Source organism: Chrysemys picta, chromosome 1 (genome assembly GCF_011386835.1).
Source record: "Chrysemys picta bellii isolate R12L10 chromosome 1, ASM1138683v2, whole genome shotgun sequence".
Taxonomy (NCBI): domain Eukaryota; kingdom Metazoa; phylum Chordata; order Testudines; family Emydidae; genus Chrysemys; species Chrysemys picta.
In genome coordinates, this window is record NC_088791.1 from 216991714 (window position 1) to 217012205 (window position 20492).

Here is a 20492-nt window from a genome sequence, read left to right on the forward strand (position 1 = left end):
TCACACAAGAAATCTGTGATGGAGTCAGGAACTGAACCCAGATTTCTCAGGGCCCAGTCCAGTGCTTTGATTACCACAAAAGGTATTTCTGACTAGGGCTGGGTCAGTTTCTTATATACCTCTACCCCGATATAATGTGACCTGATACAACACGAATTCGGATAGAACGCGGTAAAGCAGTGCTCCGTGGGGGCGGGGCTGCGCTCTCCGGTGGATCAAAGCAAGTTCGATATAACGCGATTTCACCTATAACGCGGTAAGATTTTTTGGCTCCCGAGGACAGCGTTATATCGAGGTAGAGGTGTAGTTAGTTTTGAATCCATTGATCATTGTGGGTTCTAGAGATCAACTAAAACATCATTGCATTCTGCTTAGACGAGGCATTGTGCAGAGTCCGGCACACCAGGTTAAAGTCTTAAATTGTCCAAATTTTTACTCAATCTGTCCTATAAAACTGTTTATAAAATAAGCAAAAATTGCAAACACAGATTGGTACACACTAGATGTGTTTAAACTGGAAGAAATGCTCAGGGATTTTCAAGACTTTTGGTGTGATTACAAATATGGAGAGGAATACAGGCATTCACCAAACAGGCATTTTGGTTGGTTAATTTTGATAGAGCAAGGCTGCCACCCCACTCCGTACATTGCTTTTCTTGAGGCTATGTGACAACTTGCTAGGAGGAAGAAGTGAGCAGATGATAACTGGTGTTGCATGTCAATCAGCCTCATAGTAATGGCGGTCAGTCACCAGGAAGGGATTAAGGCAGAGGCACTAGAGGCTCATGCCTAGGGTCCCAGGTTCTGGAGTTACACGATTACACCAGAATCTTAACTTTCATTAAAAAAAAAAAGTCTGCCTGTTATGGTTGTGAAGAAAATTTGGTAACGTGACCCAAGTGTAACCAATGTTTGCCTGAAAGCCTGAAATAATAGCTCTCAGACTGGTGAACTAATGAATGTATTTCAATGGAGGTATTAACTCTAAGACCTGCTGCTGTGGGTGGTGGGAGGGGTGTGAGGAGCTGCCAAGACAACTTCAGTAGAGGACTGTATGTGTATTAGGAGAGAAAAGTGCAGAGGGCTCTGCTCATTCACCCAAATACCTCAGCAGCCAAGCTGTAAGTACTGGGGGGGGGGCGGGGCGGGGGGGCATCCTGCTGCCACCCCGTCTCTCCACGGGAGAAGAGGGGCCTTCTGCTGCCAGTCCTGGTTGGGGGAGAAGGAAGCTCTGTGCTGCTGCCCCAGTTTCTCCAAGCACAGGAAGCGCCACAGTCTTGGAGTGGGGCTACAGGGACAGAGCCACAGGGGAACCCTGCATCGTGATGTGCTTATGGCCCCCAATTGCCAGAATTTGCTTGGACCCAGACATTTACTACCAATTATTTCCCAACTTGGAAAGATGTCCTAGCCCAGGGGTCTCAAACTCAAATGACCACAAGGGCCACATGAGGACTAGTGCATTGGCCTGAGGGCCGCATCACTGACACACACCCCTCGCTGCCCCTGGCCTCGCCCCCACTCCACCCTTTTCATCAGGCCCCGCCCCTGCCCCATCTCTTCTCCACCTCCTCCTCCAAGCTGCTTTAATAAAATATATACACTCAGTAAAGCCCCCCCACTGCACTGGGCTGCACCACCACTCCACCCCTGCTCTGCCTCTTCCAGGGGTGGCAGGTTTGTAGAAATGTTGGTGGTGCCAAGAACCTGCCCCCCCCAAACTCCGCCCCCACCTGCCTAGGGCTCTGGGAGGGAGTTTGGATGGGGGAGGGGGTCTGGGGTGCAGACTATCTGGGATGGAGTTTGGGTGCTGGGTGCAGGCTCCGGGCTGGGGCAGGGTGCAGGCTCCGGAATGGAGTTTGGGAATAGGAGGGGGTGCAGGGGTGAGGGCTGTGGATGAGGGGCTCAGGGCATTGGAGAGGCTCAGGACTAGGGCAGAAGGCCAGGGGAAGGGCAGCCTGCCCTGGCCCTAGTGGAGGGAGGCACTGGGACCCTGCGGCAGCAGGTGATGCCGGAAGCAGGCAGAGCGAAGCCAAGTCAGCATGAGCTGCAGGCTCCCTGGTGAGGCCAGGGGACACTCGGGGGAGGTTCGTGGGGGCAGCAGGCAGGGCCGGGGGAGAGACCCAGCCCCAAACATTGGGGAGCAGTGCCCGGGGAGCTTAGCTGCCACAAAAAATAACTCGGGGTGGGGGTGGGGGGAGTTTGGCGGCAACAGGAAGTAACTGGGGGGGGGGGGGCGGGGAGCTTGGCGGGCCGCCCGCGGGCCACATGTTTGAGACCCCAGTTCTAGCCAGACCCTGTGAGAAGAGATAACAAGATGACACCCCCACCACCGGTGGGTCAGTTAGATCCTTAGCAATATTTAGGATGTGAATTTAAGGTTTCTGCTATTGACTCCCCCCTGAGTTATTAATTTCCTTCGCCACCTCATTTTCCTCTTGCCTATTTCCTTCTATCCTGCCATCTATCTAATAAAATCTGGTTTAGTCAGCCCAGATAAGTATATCCTGCAATGCTGCTGTTACCAGAAAGGCAAGCTAAAAACATGCCTTAAACTACAGCCCAATTCTGCTAAAAGTTTGCAAGGTGCTAAAATGCCTGATAAAGTTGCTTCTTGTTTGATGTACCTGTGATTTTTCAGCAGTTAAACTGCAAGTGAGAGAAACAGAAGATGTCATTTATCTTTCCTATTCTTTTACTCTCTTGTGTTCATCTTTTAAAACAAAACACAAAATAAAAACAAATACCCACCCAAAAAGTGGACTTAAACAACCACCCAAAAGCCAATTTCTAAATATCTATCTAATAAGCTAATAATCTGACTTTTTTTCCTCCCACCAAAGGACTTAGTGACATCTAAAAGACAGTCAAGCAAGGAATTTTCCCTTTAAACAGACCTTGTACAGCTAACAGGAAGAGGAAAGGAAATTGCTAAAAGGAAATTCATAAAACAGATTGAGAGAGAGGGTGGGGAAGAGAAAAATCAGAAAATTTGATAAAGTATGTAAGACAAATTTGTGCTCAACTCAGCTTTTGAGCAAAGAGCTTTGGGGAGCAATTATTTTAATACAGAGCACAGGCTTTCCTTTAACTAAAATACAGTTGACCTGACCACCCCACTCCACCTAATCCCCCCCCCAAAGTTTTGGAAAAAAATTACTTTATACAATCAGAAATGTTTATGAATTCTAACTAGTTTTGTCAACCCTGTGAAAACAAACAATAGTTGGAGATTTGAGAATTTACAAACTTCCTGATGTTCACTATCCTTGTTCCTTATGACTGAATTTTCTGACCATAATAGTTTACAAATCCATTTTAACTTTATCTTGATATTGTACCTCAATATAGGGGGAAGAGCAGGAGAGAGCATAAAAAGTATTTAACTCTTACTTTGGATCAATATGTTCAAACCTAGGCTCCTAAATCCACATTTAAGCATGTACGTAAAAATTGCCAGATTTTTCAAAAGGTAATAGGCACCATTAAGTTCTATTAGCATCAGGGAGATTTATGAGTACTCAGCAACTCAGAAAAATGAAGCCACTTTTATTCCTTTACACCTTTACTTTGCCTAAATATGGATTTAGAAACATTGCTGGAGATATTTGGGATTGAAAATGTTAGCCTTAAGAGACAAACGCATATAAAATGAATTAGAAACTGCTAAGTCAGACAGACATTCCTAACCAAGCCAAAATGAATCAATGCAATAAAGATGGAAGGTACAACATTTTTCCTAACTAAAATATGCATTTGTCAACTGGTTGTCAAAAGACAAAAATGATTTGATAATTACACTCAATGTCTCCACACAATGTGAAATACCATTAAAATTACTTATTGAATTAACATTCACTACAAAAAGACTCATTGTAAAAGATACTATTAAATCACAGAATAAAAATATAAGCTAGCAATCAGGAAGTACCCTGTCACTGAATGGTGGAAACCACTGCTCTGTTTCAGTAACCATTATACTGATGGCATGATCATGAATACAACCAGCTTAACTGAAATGCAAGCTGGAAAATGAGCACACACGGGGGAAATAAAACCTAATTTTGCAAAGCATCTACTGCAGCACCATTTTAAAGGTTACTTTTCTTTTAAAATAGTTCACAGTTGTCATGCCTGGGGACATCCATGGAACGGAAGGGCTTCTCCTACTGCAATCATGTCTGAGCTGATGTGGCAAGTATACAAAAACTTGTCTTAATATGATTTCTAGAAAGAGAGTCGTATTACTTTAAGAATTAGTGCATCGGCAAATATTATTGCTCTCTCAGAGAGATCCACACGCCCAGGAACAGAGAAACATTCAATTTATAGACAATTAGGAATACCTAATTGATGGCTCCTTGCTTATCAAGCAAAGAGTGAAAGACACAGAAAGAGGTAGTATGGCTGGGAAGCATCATGGCATAGAGGGACAGGCATCAGGTGGTTCCATGCTTGGCCAACGTCTTGCTGGGTGGCGTTAGGGAATTCATATCATCTTTCTGTTTCACTTTCCACCTCTGTAAACTGGGAATCCTACATCTTACTTATGTACCTGCCTGAAAAGTGGGCTGGGAGGACTAATAAGTCAATGTTTGTGAAGTGCTCAGAACATGTGAAGTGGTCAATAAATTCCAACTTCTATTATTAGATACTGTGTAATGGGGAACCAAGCACAGCTTGGAATAACCAGGCAACCAAATACATCCCAAATAGCTGGATATGCATGATTACATAGTACAGAATTTTAAAAATAGCTCTAGCCCAGATATCAATTAAACTTTATGCTGTCCCCTCAGCTGATAGAGTTCAGCAGATGGTTAAGGATGGCAATGATTAAACAGGAATGAAAGAGCAATTTCATTAGATATTGGAATTGACACAGATGCATAAAAAAGTTTGTCTAATCTCATGCCATCCTTGGATATATTCCTAAACCTTTCTATTACAAGTATTTCATAGATTCACATATTTTAAACTCAGAAGGGAACACCATGATCATCTAATTTGATCTTCTGCATAACACAAGCCAAAGAACCTTCCCCAATAATTTATGCATCAAGCCCATAACTTTTGTCTGAGTTCCAGCATAGCTTTTAGAAAGATATCCAGTCTTGATTTAAAGACTTCAAGTGATGGACAATCCACCATATCCTTAGGTTATTTATTCCAATGGTTAGTTACCCTCACTATTTAAAAAGTTTGCACCTCATTTCTAGTCTGAATTTGTCTAGCTTCAGCTCCTAACAACTGGATTTGTTTAGGCCTCTTCTACTGGCCTGGAGATCTCTTCCCCTGTAGGTTCTCGTAGACCATGATCAAGTCATCTCTTAACCTTCTCTTGGATAAACTAAATACAGTGAGACACTAAACAAGCTCAATCTAAGGCATATTTTCTAGACCTTGAATCATTCTTGTAGCTCTTTTCAAAACCCTTTCAAATTTGTCAACAAATTGCACACCATTTTTAAATTCCCTTAGAATTCACCCTGCTGCTTATATTTGCAGGTACTTATGTGAAATGCGCATTGTATATAAGTACTTCTCTTTGTACCATATTACTGTCCAACTTTGCAAAAATCTCCAAGAACAGTATCAAGTTTAAAAAAAAAAAAGATTTTGGGACACATTTTGTACTGATTTACAACCCTATGTGTACTTTCAATGAAGTCAATAGGACTGAATAAAGAATCAAATCAGCACAGAATCTGGCCCATTCTTTGGAGAAGATCCATAATACACAAATTAAGGCTAAACTACAGTCTCCACAGAGAGATACCATAACTGTGACGTGCATAACCAAAATAACCTCAGTTCACACTGACCAGAAAGGGGCAGTGTAAAAGCAGAGTGAGAGGAGATGGTTCTGCATATAGACTATGTAAATTATCAAGCTCGACAGGTGGGTTTGTGACACATACAGGGATCACCATTGAGAGTTAGCATTTGTTAACGATTCCTACAGTACAGTCTCTCACATCCCCCAGTTATTTATTACATTAGGCGTACATTGACACTGCAGTTGGGAAGTCTGAAAGGCTGCACAGGCGATGGCCACTCATGTACGTACCCAGGGTCTTTGGCAGGCAGGGCTAGCTCGTGGAGCCAGCTGTGGCTTCACTGCTACTGTTACTCAAGCTAGCTAGATGAAAGCTAGCTCGGGTAGGTCTACATGGGCTGAAATCACGCCTCACAATTGCAGTGCAGATATACCCTTAGCATAGAGAAATACTGCCGTATCTCAGATACCGTACTGTCACACCTGCTAGCAAATGCTGACTTTTTAACCGTGACCACTGTATCAATAAACTCATGCTGCAGGTTAAGTGACAGAAAATCCCAATTCAGAAATGTTTAAGATTACTATTTACAGCAAGGCATGCTACAAAATCCAAATAGAGAAAGTTAATTAAGAAAAATAACCTAGTAAAAATTACATCAGTTAGCATAAACACTGGTTCAGTGACCACGTATCAAATCACATTATTTTACACAACTTGACTGTTCTCACATTTTCAGTATTTTGCTAGAAGTGACTGTATGCTTCATTGTGGCCCAAATTTTTAAAAGTGCCCTCTTATTTTGAATGGTGGATACCTCAGCATCTCAGAAAATCCAACCTCCCTTCTTTTGAAGTAAAAAAACAAAACAAAACAAAAAAACCCATACAAAATTAGAGGCCACTTTTGACCATCTGAGCCTACATGCATGCAAGAAATACAGAGAAAAAAAAACTTCAATAGGCAACATTTCAAACTAACCCTATTAGTATCTTCTGTACAGTCTTCCCGTGAAGAGCCAACAGATCGTGTGAGTGACCTATGCTGCACCTGTGGAGATAACAGTTGCAGGCTGTTTGCTCTGGCTGCCATCCCCTGCCCTACGCTTAAGCCACCCTCTGAGCCCTTGGACCTCACTCTGTCTCGGCTCACATACATGGAATGTCTATGAGGGCGCTGCTGTGAGGAAAAGGGACTTGTGTAACCTAGACCATATGAAAACGATTCATGTGGGGCAGATAATGAATGTGAATGGCTTCCATCCGTGTGATCTGGCAATTTCAACTCTTCCATGGTTTTGGAATGTCTTGTTGGCGGTCTTCGGGAATCCAGGGTACCATCACTTCGGTTATTCCTGCCCGAAGGACTGAGTAAAGTTCTATTGTCACTGTGCCGGGGTGGAGTAGGACTGGTAGGAGAGTTCAAGTCCAAGCAGCTTGATGGAAAATACCTACTGCTATTTGGTTCCGCAATTTGAGCCCTGGCCTCAGAAAGATTACCCACAGATTTCGAATCTGTTAGAACCCCATGAGTCTTTGACTTTGTCCGATAGGAGGGACTCTTTGAAGACTGGGGTATAGTATCAATATAGCTGTGGCGACTATGTTTCTCACTTGGCTGCAGAGTGCCAGTTTTGCTTTGAGAAGTTTCCATAAATGAGTGCCGGTTCTGCTGAGATCTGGTGTTTGACTTCAGATATTTTGTACCTGGACCATCAGAAGCTTTTGGGTCCAAATTAAAATCAAATTCTGTTTTTGTCTTTGATTCCTTTGGACTGAGAAGATGTGGTATGTTGTTATTGGCTAGATCCTTGTTGCCAGATCCAGGTGGGTTGCTTGGTTTTTTTGTATGCATTGGACTGTGTGCAGCTGCAGGAAGATTTCCATTTAGAAAGCTTTCATTTGCTGGAAGAACCTCTTCTCCTCTTTGCAGTCCAGCCCCTAGAGTCTGCATATCCTTGCTATTCGATCTGTGATGTGACTGCACAGCAGAGCTTTTGCTGGCTTGATTTCTACATTAAAAAGCATATGAACAAGGATTAACACAGTACCATACATATTAATAACTCCCAACTTCAATAAAATACACTAATTTCTAAATGGAGTACTCAATTCAAAACTGAGAGCTAATTTAACTGTGGTGATTTATATACTGCAAATTAGGCACCAGGAATTCCACCATCCCAAATCCCTAGAACAAATAAATGTGCAAGTGTTTGCTGCTAAGAAATAACAATGTATTATGTCCCGATAGCCAAATTTTTGCTTCTAATTCGTACAATTAGTTAATGACAATACATTTTAAAACTTAACTTATACATTCCAACAGCAGCTTTGACTCCTTTCAATATCTACAGCACTAATATATGGGGGGGAGGGGGAGGGGAGAAGAGAAGAATAACTATGTTCTGGTGAAACAGTTCTTGAGTACATCTTACATATCAAATGTAACAGTTATTGAAATGTGCAAGGTGAAGTGTCACATCAGTACTGCCAAACAATGGATAGATTGAAAAGGTGATACAATTTTTATGCAAATAATCGTAACTGGTTATTTCTACCCTTTTTATGCTTAGGATTTTAATGGTAATGCTTTCATTATCTAGTTATGTATTTTGCATAGGGTTATAATAATTACTTCAACAACCTTAAACTAACTTTTTTTAAATATAAGAAATAGAAGGAGTCCTGAAAACTTTAATCAGGTTGACATGGGAAATATTACGCACTGGGTACAAAGTTTTTTATGGGGCTAGATCTATCTCTTCCACATCATGCCTTCAAAGGTGCACAAGAGGAGCAGAACAGGAGAAGAGGAGATCTCCTAGGCACCTGTAAGAACAACAGAGTTTCTCTCCCGCACATCTGAGGTGATTTACAGAAGATGAACTTTGCTGTCCCAGATCTCAAAGTGAAGATAATAGGTGCTCAATTTCAGTGGATCATAGGAGGCGTGCAAGAGAAAAGGCCTATGACTGCAGATGGTCTAAGATCCAGAGGAGATCAGTCACTGCTCTGCATACCTTCGGAGGGATGCCACTAGGGAAGATGCCTATCCTCTAGGACTCCTAGTGTCAATCACAACAAAGGACCCTGCTTTTGACTGGAGCTCCCTGATTCCCTCATCCACGTGCCCCATCTGTCTAAAGGTCTGAAATATAAAATGCTATGCATGTATTCTTGAACACTGGCATATAATGTCTATTTTTATCTAGCATCTTCCACAATAGAGATAGAAGCATTTATGGAATTAAATGCTTATAATGCGGTTTATTTTTTAAATCTCTTTCACTTACAAATAAATTAGATTTACATGATCAAACTTTTGAGAGAGAAGAACTGATCAATATCATATATTATAGGGCTATTTAAAAAAGTAGACATGAGTCCTTTATCCACAAAAAATAATTAAAAATAAAATAAAAGGTCTTTTCTTTTTTTAAAAAGAAAATTCAGATTTCTAATTTAATAGTTGAATTCACTTCAAATATTCACACAAATTGAATCATAACCTAAGAGTAAGTGGTGTTATTTTGGGTTGTGATCATCACTTCACAGTTTAGATGTATATTACGTATTGCACACAAAAAACTATGGTAAGAGAACATTAAGATTGCCAAATCAAGCACTCAAAAGTGAGGAAATGCTAAGATTAAGGTTGCCTGTCCATCGTTCTCAGTCCCAGTCTCCGTCTCCTGCCCAGCTCCTCAGCTGATCTCACCCTTATCCCAACTACTGACTCCCAGACCACCCCCAAACCTCATTTCCCTCCCTGGATTCTAGTCCCAATCTTAGCCCCCCCCCCCAGTCTCCTTTTCCCAATCTATTCCCTATCACTGCAGGTCTGGCTCTTATCTCCTGTGTATTTGAACCAGACAGCTTCCTCCTCCAAACTGCTTGAGATTGTGTCCCTGCTCCCAGTTCAGGTATCTAGACCCAGCATCAGCCCAGAGCTGCTATTGCAGAGATAGTCCTGCTCAGGCCCAGGCTGGAGCATGCCCAGATCAGATCAAATATCCAGCTGCCAAAATCTAATGTTTGCAGTGGTGTTGTAACCATGTCGCTCCCAGGAGATTAGAAAGACAAGATGGGTAAGGTAATGTCTTTCATTGAGAAGTTCACAGAATCATAGGACTGGAAGGGACTTCAAGAAGTCATTTGGTCCAGTCCCCTGCACTCATGGCAAGACTAAATATTATCTAGACCATCCCCGAAACGTGTTTGTCTAATCTGCTCTTAAAAACCTCCAATGATGGAGTGTCCACAACCTACCCGGGCAATTTATTTCAGTGCTTAACTACCCTGGACAGTTAGGAAGTTTTTCCTAATGTCCAATGTAAACTGCCTTTGCTGCAATTTAAGCTTTTTGTCCACCCTGAGAGATTAAGGAGAATAATTTTCTCCCTCCTCCTTGTAACAACCTTTTATATTGGTGCAATAAAAGATATTACCTCACCCACCTTGTCTCTTTAAAATCTCAGAAGTCTATACAGTGAAACCCCGCTATACCGCGATGTTTGGGGTCCAAAAAATTACATCGCGCTAAATGCGGGGTCGCGGTATAGCTGGGTTTCAAGCCAGTCAGTGGTCCCCAAGGCGGTGCATTGATGTGCGCCGCCTAGTGCCCCTAGTGCCCAGCAGGGGAGAGAAGCTGTGGCCCCGCGCCTGCCCGGGTCAGAGAGCACCGGCGCCTGCAGTCCTGGAGCTCTCTGTCCCCAGCAGGCGCGGGGCCACAGCTCCTCTTAAAGCTGGAGAGAAGCCATGGCCCCGCACCTGCCGGGGACAGAGAACAACAGGGCTGTGGGTGCCGGTGCTCACTGTCCCTGGCAGGCGCGGGGACACAGCTTCTCTCCCTTCCTTGGCACTAGGTGGGGGCACATCAATATCCTGGCAGGTGGCATGGGGTGGGGGGGACCACTGGTACATACAGTAATACAGTAGGTCTTAAACGGGGGCCAAATTGTGATCACGTTATATGCGATTTTGCGTTATGGCGGGGCACCTTATTGCGGGGTTTGACTGTACTTGATATGTGTGAAATGCAATTGGCCAAATTTGGGTGGATTTTCAGGGGAACAACAAAAGGCACATTGTCACAAATGCCACCTGTCTGCCAAATTTGAAGTCTCTGCTCCAAGGCAAATTTTTTTTTAACATAGGCAAACCCTAGGCTCATTTTCAGAAACGGCTGAACCATTTTTGCTGAATTTTTCAAAAAATATCAGCCACAGCCAGACACCTAGAAAGGAAAGTTTCAGCTTGAATGGTTGAAGTTTGACAAAGTTGTAAGCAACTGAAAACAGTGACTTATAATGGGGGGTGTTGGGCAAGTTTAACAACAGGCAGTGCTATCAGCCCCATATTTTTATTACAAGTACAAAAAAAATACTATATATACACATATATACACACATATACACACACACATATATACACACACACACACACTTATTTTATTTTATGTAATTGGGCCTTTAACCTATCTTTAATCGATTACCAAAAGTGAGTGTGGAAGAAGAGTGCTTTAGGGATGAACTGGCTTTATCTCTCATGTTAACCTCAGACATAGAAAACAATATGTATACCAATATGACAAAATTATCAGACATCTTGTGTTCTTTTTGTGAAGATGATTTAATATATAAACCTAAAAGGAACTTACTCATTAATGCAACAAATGAAGCTGATGAGGATCTGGTTACTGTATTTACCTGTTAGACAATGTGTTGCTATCTACATGGTAAGGTTTTCTCTTAGCTGACCGTGAAGGTGAACTTCCACAACGATCCAAGAGTCTCTGAGTTTGAAACGAAGGATGGTTCAAACATTGCTCTGTCAAGTATCTATCTGCTGGATCCAGCTTCAGCAAGTTCTTTGGAAAACAAAGTCTGGATTTTAAACAAGTATTAGTATTTAAACCAGTCACAGCAAAACTTGTAGCTCAATAGTTTTGAGCGTCTCATCTCAATAGTTTCTGTGAGATTATTATGTGCAACTGCAAGAATGATTTACAGTTATATTAATATACCATTTAACAGCAAATCATCACTCCATTTACACTGTATTGAACTCATCTCAATACTGAGCTGCACAGGTCTCTAAGAAACTCAGTTCCTTGTTTCTAATTGCAAGATAAAGCCACGGAAGTGTGAGAGTGAAGAACAATTCTGCTTTCAGAAGCAATAAACATACACACAAAAATGATACATAATAAAAGAGGTTTGATAAAGTTCATTCAAAGAGCTTTGCTATTTATAAAAATATGCTTTAAAACTTAAAACACACACACACAGGGAGTTTTGTCATTGATTTCGTGGGGCTATGATTTCACCAGTAATTCATCTACAGTAGTCAGAAGGAAATTCCTATTATAAAATTGGTGATGTTTGTTCTATTTCTGAAGACAGATAACATTTTTGATATTTAGAGAATGAACATTTAATTATAAAGTTAGAAACTAACAGGGGTGACTAATTTGCAACATATTATGACTGCTATTTGCACAAGTTCTGTAAGAAATATATTAATAGTTGTGGTAAGTTAATATGAGAAACAAACAATACTCATACTTGAACTAAAATAGGACATTTTTGTCTACTATGAACACAGAGAACATATTATTTCTATGTTCTCTCTTATCCTCCAACAGTTATTGGTAATTTATAACAAAATACAGCTTTTAAAAAGTTGTAAGATATCCTAAGGCTATCTGTGTTTCATATTTAGAACCAATACATACCATGGTGGAACATGAAAGCAAACCGATTGCTCACAGTGTGTAAAGTTGTTCCATTACATACAGTGAGTAATCTCACATGCATAAGTCTTTGCAGGATCAGAGCCACACTTAGAAATTATTGGCTCAATAGACAGGGCCGCCTCCAGGTTTTTTGCCGCCCCAAGCGAAAAAGCGGAGTGCTGCCGCCACTAAAACAAAACAAAAGAAGGGCCGGACTGCTGCCCCAAAGGGCCGGAACGCCGCCCCTAGCACATGCTTGGGACGCTGGTGCCTAGAGCCGGCCCTTTCAATAGAACATATACTATCATCAGTGAGGATAAATGTATTCTATTCATAATTCATCTTTCTGTATCCCTTACCTCTTTCTAAATAAACACCCAAAACAAAACCTATATTAAAATAAAGTTATTCATGTTGCATTGTCAACCATTTAAAAGTTAGGAAATGACAGAATCAGGTGCCTGTGCAACCTTAATTCAGCCCCTTTGTGTGTCTGTATTATAACACCCTGTTAATTACGCGACTACATACTATTCCCCCCCCCCACAGGACCCCTGCTTCATTCAGTGCACAGGATGGATGGTGCTCAGGAAATGAGGCTTCTTTTTATCCTCCTAGTACAATGCGTAGACTTGCCTGTACTACACACCATACAATGCACGGAATTATTAATTTTTTATGATCTTTTCTATGGCTCTCATCAGTACAGTTTTGGACTGCCTCGCAAATACTAATGAATTTTCTTCACAAGTCCCCTGTGAGAGGAGACGATTATTCTCCCCCATTTTACAGATGGGGAAAGTAAGGCAAAGAGCATGAGGCCACACAGCAAACCACTGGTGAAGCCAGGGTTAGAATTCAGGGCCACTGGACTCCCACCCTGGTGCTCATTCCTCCAGACACAGCCCCTTACTTCAGAGGAGCTGAAAAACCATAGCTTCAATGGACTTCAATTACAGTTGAGAATGCTCAGCTGTTCTGACAATCAGGCTCCATGTGTCTGGGCATGCAGAAACTGAGGAACATACAAATAGGGGCCACATGTCAACATTTTAAGTGATTCGCCCAGCACCACTTAGGAAGTTAGCAGTAGAGGCATGGATATCAATGAATTCTCCTGTGTAGCATTCACCTGCCTTAACTACAAAACCATAGTTTCTCCTCTTGCAGTCCACAGCCCCATTTTTTACATACTTCTAACCTCTAGGGGTTCTACTGCCAACCACCTCATTCTCTAAACAGCCCCTGAGCACCACCCATTCTGTGTACTGAATGAGGAAAGAGTCCTATGGAAAAGACAATATGAGATCATATAATTAAAAACCATATAATAATTCCCACGAATACACACAAGAAAGATAGAATTAAGGTTTCACAGACAACTTTAATTCTGGCATTTCTTAATTTTCAAGTGCTTGATTTTGCAACCCAAATGACTTTAAAAAATCTAGGAAATAACATACAAAAAAAAAAAACTAGTTACAAGACAGAGGAAGGGGAAAGACAAATTTTATTACAAACACCCTTCCTATCATGCATCATGACCTCTGTGTTTCAGTCCTCAGCACTGCAACACAGACTGCTACCAATTGAGCTTCTGCTAATTACATTAGCTAACAATATGAAAGCGGCCAATAAAGGGGGATGCACAAGACACTGAGACAGTGGATTATGCCCAAGTAGCCCAATTTTAGACTCCACAGAAAAAGATAAAGCTATGAGCAGCTCTTTTCTGAAAGGCAATATGGCTCAATGGATAATATTTGGGCCCACTATATTCAAGATGAGTTTAGAACTCATGCTATCTTGGTTCCCATGATGAATTATTAGTATTTGTCTCTGCTCCAGGAATTCCCATATCACTCCCATCAAGTGGGGGTGGGAGGTGGGGAAGGGAAAAGGTCTCCATCAGTTACAATGCTGAGAAGAGAGGGTGGCTGATGGGAGCAAAGATGGTTCACACCCCTGCCAGTATAGCTGCTCCAACAACAGCCAGGCTGAGTTTCGGCTTCTAACTGTTCAGGGTGCAGTGTATGGTGCTGGAGTGATGGTGGGGACCCAAGCTTGGAATATTCATTGTTTCTGGCATGTTGCCAAAAATCAAGCAGTAACAGTGTAATACAGAACAGAGAAATGAAGATTATTAGCAGATTACAACTCAGCCAAATCTGAAGAGAATTTCATGGCACTAGCAAAAGGTATTTTTCTGACCTCGGGGCTTTCCCCCAGGAAATATCAAAGATCTGCTGCAAACAATGGAGGTTGTTAAAGTTATCAAAACAAGTTCAGAAGATTCTTTTTTAAAAAGGGACTGTATTAGGAAATATAAATGTAGTGGTCACTGCGAACTTCCCCTATATAATATACACAAACAAATAATGCAGCTTTTCCTACCTTCATAAGGTCAAGCAAAACACCACTTAAAATTCCTAAATATCTCCTCTCCAAAGATTGAGGATGGTTGACTGCTGGGAACTGTAAAAATAAGAATACAGCATAAATGTACGGTGTCTGTAAATCTCCAAAACATTTATATAAAGGGAAGTGGCTTAGACACTGCTTGTTCTGTCAAACCAGTAGACATCAAAAGAGAGTAGGTAGTAGGAAGTAAAAGGGGTACCATGTGAAATAATAACCATGTGTTAAAGTGGACACAGGGGTACCTGAAACACAATAGCATTAAACATACAATTTTCTGTTGATATACCATATGTACAACAGTTCATTCAATCAGAGCAAGGGAAGGTATCCTTGGTGAACAAGATATTCAACCAGATGTTCTCATCAATGACTAAAATAATCCAGTTAGATATACAACTGGCTGTCGCTGGTATTACGATTCATAGAAATATGGAAAGTATAAACAAGCTAATAATGGGAGAAGTACAAGAAAGCTGAACACAGGTTTTATTCCAAAATGTTCTAAATTGACCTGAAAATAATCTCATTTTGAGCATGAATGGTACGGAATTAATTAATGAAGGATTAAACAGATTACTTGGAAAACTTTTTGGGAAAGAAGATCACCTAGAAATAGAACAACCAATCTTCTTTCCAAGTACTAAGTCTAGCAAGAACTTTCTGGAAAAAATGGTTACCTACATCTCGTAACTGTTGTTCTTCAAGATGTGTTGTTCACGTCCATTCCACATTAGGTGTGCGTGCACCAGGTGCACGGACGTCGGAAACTTTTTCCCTTAGCTGCTCCCGTTGGGTCGGCAGGGGAGTCCCCTAGAGTGGCGCCTCCATGCCAGTGCATATACACCCCTGCCAACCCAACTCCCCTTCAGAGGGGAAGGAGGGTGGAGAGTGTAATGGACGTGAACACCACATCTCGAAGAACAGTTACGAGAGGTAGGTAACCGTTTTTTCTTCAAGTGCTTGTTCACATCCATTCCACATTAGGTGACTCACAAGCTTACCATCAGAGGAGGGTAGGAGTCATGGAACAATTGATTGGAGAACAGCCCTGCCAACTACCGCATCATCTCTGGCCTGCTGATTGACCGTGTACTGGGCTGTGAAAGTGTGCACCGAGAATCAAGTGGCTGCTTTACAAATCTCGTGGATCGGGACCTGCACCAGGAAAGCTGATGAAGATGCTTGCGCCCTGGTCGAGTGAGCCGTGATCACCGGGGCTGGGAACCTTAGCCAGCTCGTAGCACGCGCAAATGCAGTCCGCAATCCATGACAATATACGCTGCGCCGAGACCGGAAGACCTTTAATTCTGTCGGCTATTGCGACAAACAATTGTGTCGACTTGTGGAATGGCTTGGTCAGCTCCAAATAGAACACCAGGGCCCGTTGGACATCCAGAATGTGCAGGATACGGTGACTTGGGTCTGTGTGTGGTTTAGGAAAGAACACTAGCAAACATGTCCTGGCCCATATGAAATTGCAAGACTACTTTAGGGAAGAATTTAGGGTGCGGCCTGAGCTGCACCTTGTCCTTATAAAAGACTGTATAAGGCGGTTCCAAGGTGAGGGCCCTCAATTCGGACATCCTCCTTGCGGACATAATGGCCACCAGGAATGCCACCTTCCAGGAAAAGTGGAGAAGAGAGCAAGAGGTAAGGGGCTCAAAAACGGAGGGCCCAGAGCTTGGAGAGGACCAAATTTAGGTTCCAGGGCGGGTCCGGTGGGCATGAGTAAGGGAACACCCTCTCCAGTCTCTTGAGGAACCGCACTACCAGGGGGTTAGAAAACACCAAACACTCGGATTCCCCCGGGTGGAACGCCAAAATGGCCGCCAGATGCACCCTGATCGAGGAAGGGACGGGACCTTGATGCTTGAGATGTAGGAGATATTCTAGGATGACTGGAATGGTGGCCTGGAGCAGCTGTACCTGCTTAGGCTCACACCAGCAGGAGAATCTTTTCCACTTAGCTAGGTAGGTAGCACTAGTGGAGGGTTTCTGACTGCCAAGGAGAATTTGCCTTACCAGAAGAAAGCACTGGCTCACCATAGCATTCAGCCACAGAGTTTCCACGCCATGAGATGCAGAGACTGTAGATTTGGGTGGAGCAGGCGCCCGCAGTCCTGCATGATGAGATCCTGGTGCAGGGATAGGGCAATCGGGGCAGCCACTGACAGCTCTAGCAGGATCGTAAACCAGTGTTGACACGGCCAAGGGGGGCGATCAAAATTATCGTCGCCTTGTCCCTGCGAACTTTGAGGAGGACTCTGTGGATGAGCGGGAGCGGAGGAAAGGCATACTTCAGGCTCCCGCCCCAAGGGATCGCGAACGCCTCTGTGACCGAGCCCGGACTGTGGTTCTGGAACAAACAAAACTGTGGACATTGGCTCTTGTCCTTGGTGGCAAAGAGGTCCATTTGGGGAAATCCCCACTTCTGGAAGACCAATTGCAAGATGTCTGACCACTCGTGCATGCGGTACAATCTGCTGAGGTGGTCCGCCAGCTCGTTCCACGCTCCCGGAAGGTATGCTGCTTCGAGATGGATGGAGCGAGCTATACAGAAGTCCCACAGGAGAAGAGCCTCGCGGCAGAGGGGAGAGGAGTGGGCTCCGCCTTGTTTGTTTATATAAAATATGGAAGTGGTATAGTCTGTCAGAACCATCATGCTGTGACCTTCCAAAGTAGCATGAAAGGTTTGGCAGGCCAGACAAACCGCCCTGAGCTCCTTCACATTGATGTGGAGCAACACTTCGTCCCCGGATCACAGGCCCTGTGTCCTTAGGTCCCCTAAGTGAGCCCCCCAGCCGAGGTCTGACGCATCTGTCACTAGCATCAGAGCAGGCTGCGGTGCGGCGAAGGGGATACCCTTGCATACTACCGTCCGATTCAGCCACCAACGCAGGGAGTCCAACACCTGGGCAGAAATAGTCATAACGAGGTCTAGGGGATCTCTGCTCGGGTGATACGATCGGACGAGCCATGCTTGTAAGATCCTGAGTCTCAGCCGAGCATACTTGACCACGTAAGTGCACGCCGCCACGTGCCCTAGAAGCTGCAGACAGTCAGTAGTGGGAAACCTTAACATCGATTCTACCATGCGTTGGATGGCCAGGAATCTGGGTTCTGGGAGGCTCGCTCACGCCTGCACCAAGTCCAGCACTGCCCCGATGAACTCCAGCCTTTGCGTTCGTATCAGGGAAGACTTGGGCATGTTGACGAGGAGACCCAGCCTGCGGAATGCGTCCAGGGCCACCGTCACATGGGAACGGACCTACTCTTCGGACCGACCAGTGAGGAGCCAATCGTCTAGGTACGGGTATACTCGTATTCTCCTCTTTCGCAGAAAGGCTGCCACTACTGACGTGCATTTCGTGGACACGCAGGGGGCTACTGCCAGGCCGAATGGGAGGACCGTAAACTGGTAATGGTGCTGGTTTATGGCGAACGTAGGAACCGCCGGTGAGCAGGGTGAATGGCGATATGAAAGTACGCGTTTTTCATGTCGAGGGCAGCATACCAATCCCCCGGATCCAGGGATGGGATAATAATGCCCAGGGAGACCATACAGAAGCGGATCTTGACTAAGAATTTGTTGAGTCCGCAGAGGTCTAAAATGGGCCGAAGGCCCTCCTTTGCCTTGGGGATAAGAAAAGGGGAGTAAACCCCTTTCCCCCTTAGTTCCCAAGAGACTTCCTCCACCGTACTCGCCTCGAGGAGTGACTGAACCTCCTGCATAAGGAGTTGCTCGTGAGAGGGGTCCCTGAAGACGGACGGGGAAGGGGGGTGGGTAGGAGGGAAGGAGGAGAACTGCAGCATGTATCCCACTTGTACCGTGGGAAAGACCCAACGGTCCGATGTTATACAGGATCATGCAAGGTAGAAGTGGAACAACCGGTTCAAGAAACTTGGGGAAGGATCTGGGAGCTGGGTTTGTACACTGTCCTCGAGCGCACCTTCAAACCCTCTGCTTATTGCCGGGCTGGGGCTTGCCCTGGCCCTGATTAGGCACGTTGTTCCGCCTGTGCCTACTGTCCCTGCCTTGCCTGCGATAAGGCTCCTGCCTAGGACGAGGCTGGTACTGCCGCTGCTGAGGCGGCTGAGGCTTGAACGGCTTCCTCTGAGTCGCCGGAGTGTGCATTCCCAATGACTTGAGGGTGACCCAGGAGGCTTTGAGGCTATGCAGCCTGGCATCAGTCTGATCTGAAAAGAGGCCAGACCCTTCGAAGGGGAGGTCCTGGAGGGTGTTCTGGACCTCTGGCGGGAAGCCCGAAGCGTGATGCGGTGCTTGGCGTGGCTTCAGCACACCCGAGGCGATTGGACTTGGTAGACACAGCAGCCAGAACAAAGAGGCCTGCAAAGAGGTCTTGGCTACTGCCTTTCCCTCTTCTACAAGGGCCATAAACTCAGGCTGAGAGCCCTGGGGTAAGAGGTCCTTAAATTTTGAAACTGCCACCCAGGAGTTAAAATTATGCCTATTCAGGATTGCCTGCTGGTTTGCAATCCGTAACTGGAGGTCCTACCGTTTAGCCTCCTTGGCCTTGGAGGCCAGGGCTTGCTGGCCATGACGTTCCTGTTCAATAATGGATGAGACGACCAGAGAACAGAGGGCCGGATGACAAAATAGGAACTTGTAGCCCTTGGAAGGGGCCAAGTACTTCCTCTCTACCCCCTTGGCCGTTAGTGTGCTGGAGGCTGGGGTTTGCCAGACCGTCTTGTAGTTGGTCTGGATTGTCTTTATGAGTGGGAGCGCAATCCTGGAGGGACCCCCAGGGCTTAGGATGTCCACCATAGGATCCTCCTGCTCAACCATCTCCTCCGCCCGTGGGCCAAGTTCTGAGCAACCCTGTGGAGCAGCTCCTGGTGTGCCCTGTGGTCTATCGGAGGTGGCCCTGACACCGTCGTGCCCGCCACAGCCTCGTCTGGGGATGAGGAGATGAGGAGCTGCTGTGCCTCCTCCACCTGCCCTTCTTGCTCTCCTCATAGGCAAGGGGCACGTCCGGGTCCTGTCTGGTTGATTGTCCCCGGGACGGCACCGGGCTCGGTGCCACTTCTGCTCGCTGGTGCTCTGGAGAAGTGTTCTGCGGCCTGGACACCGTGGCCTTCTTAGCTGTGGAGGGGTGCCTGCGCGGGGATCGGGATTGATGTACCGAATAGCCGGACTTTGAAGCTCTGAAGGAGGTCCCTTGCTGTTGAGGATAGGCCCACGGGGTCCAAAAGGGCCGTTGTCCTTGCAGTCCCCATTGGGGTTGCCACGCGGCCTGGGACTCCCTGCCCGCTGGCGCCCTGCGGACGTAGCTGGAGCGGCCTGAGTCAACCTCAGACTCCGACCTCGATGGCCAACGCGGTGCCGCGACTTGGTGTCGTCGGGAAGCTAAAGAATGGCTCCTTACCAACTGGGATCGGTAACTACATTAAAGTAAAAATCCTGTGAATAAGGAATACATGGTGATCTTTGCCACTCACACTTTTTCTGTACCTTCCAAAAAACATCAACAATGATTAATGTATGCTTATATAAAATGCTGAAATAACTTGAGAATACCAGAAAGAAACAAA

The 20492-nt window shown here is 44.7% G+C and overlaps 1 protein-coding gene across 8 annotated transcripts in view; it reads right to left on the reverse strand.

The window, feature by feature from the left end:
- The window catches only part of CDKL5 (cyclin dependent kinase like 5), a 197846-nt gene that overhangs the window by 18422 nt on the left and 158932 nt on the right, over positions 1 to 20492 (reverse strand). For all 8 annotated transcript variants that reach the window (XM_065580048.1, XM_005281557.5, XM_005281558.5 and 5 more), the window contains 3 exons: positions 14913 to 14993; positions 11491 to 11651; positions 6762 to 7791 (listed from right to left, as the gene is read on the reverse strand). In XM_065580048.1, coding sequence (XP_065436120.1) covers positions 6762 to 7791; positions 11491 to 11651; positions 14913 to 14993 — 1272 coding nt within the window. The remainder of the gene's footprint in view (positions 1 to 6761; positions 7792 to 11490; positions 11652 to 14912; positions 14994 to 20492) is intronic.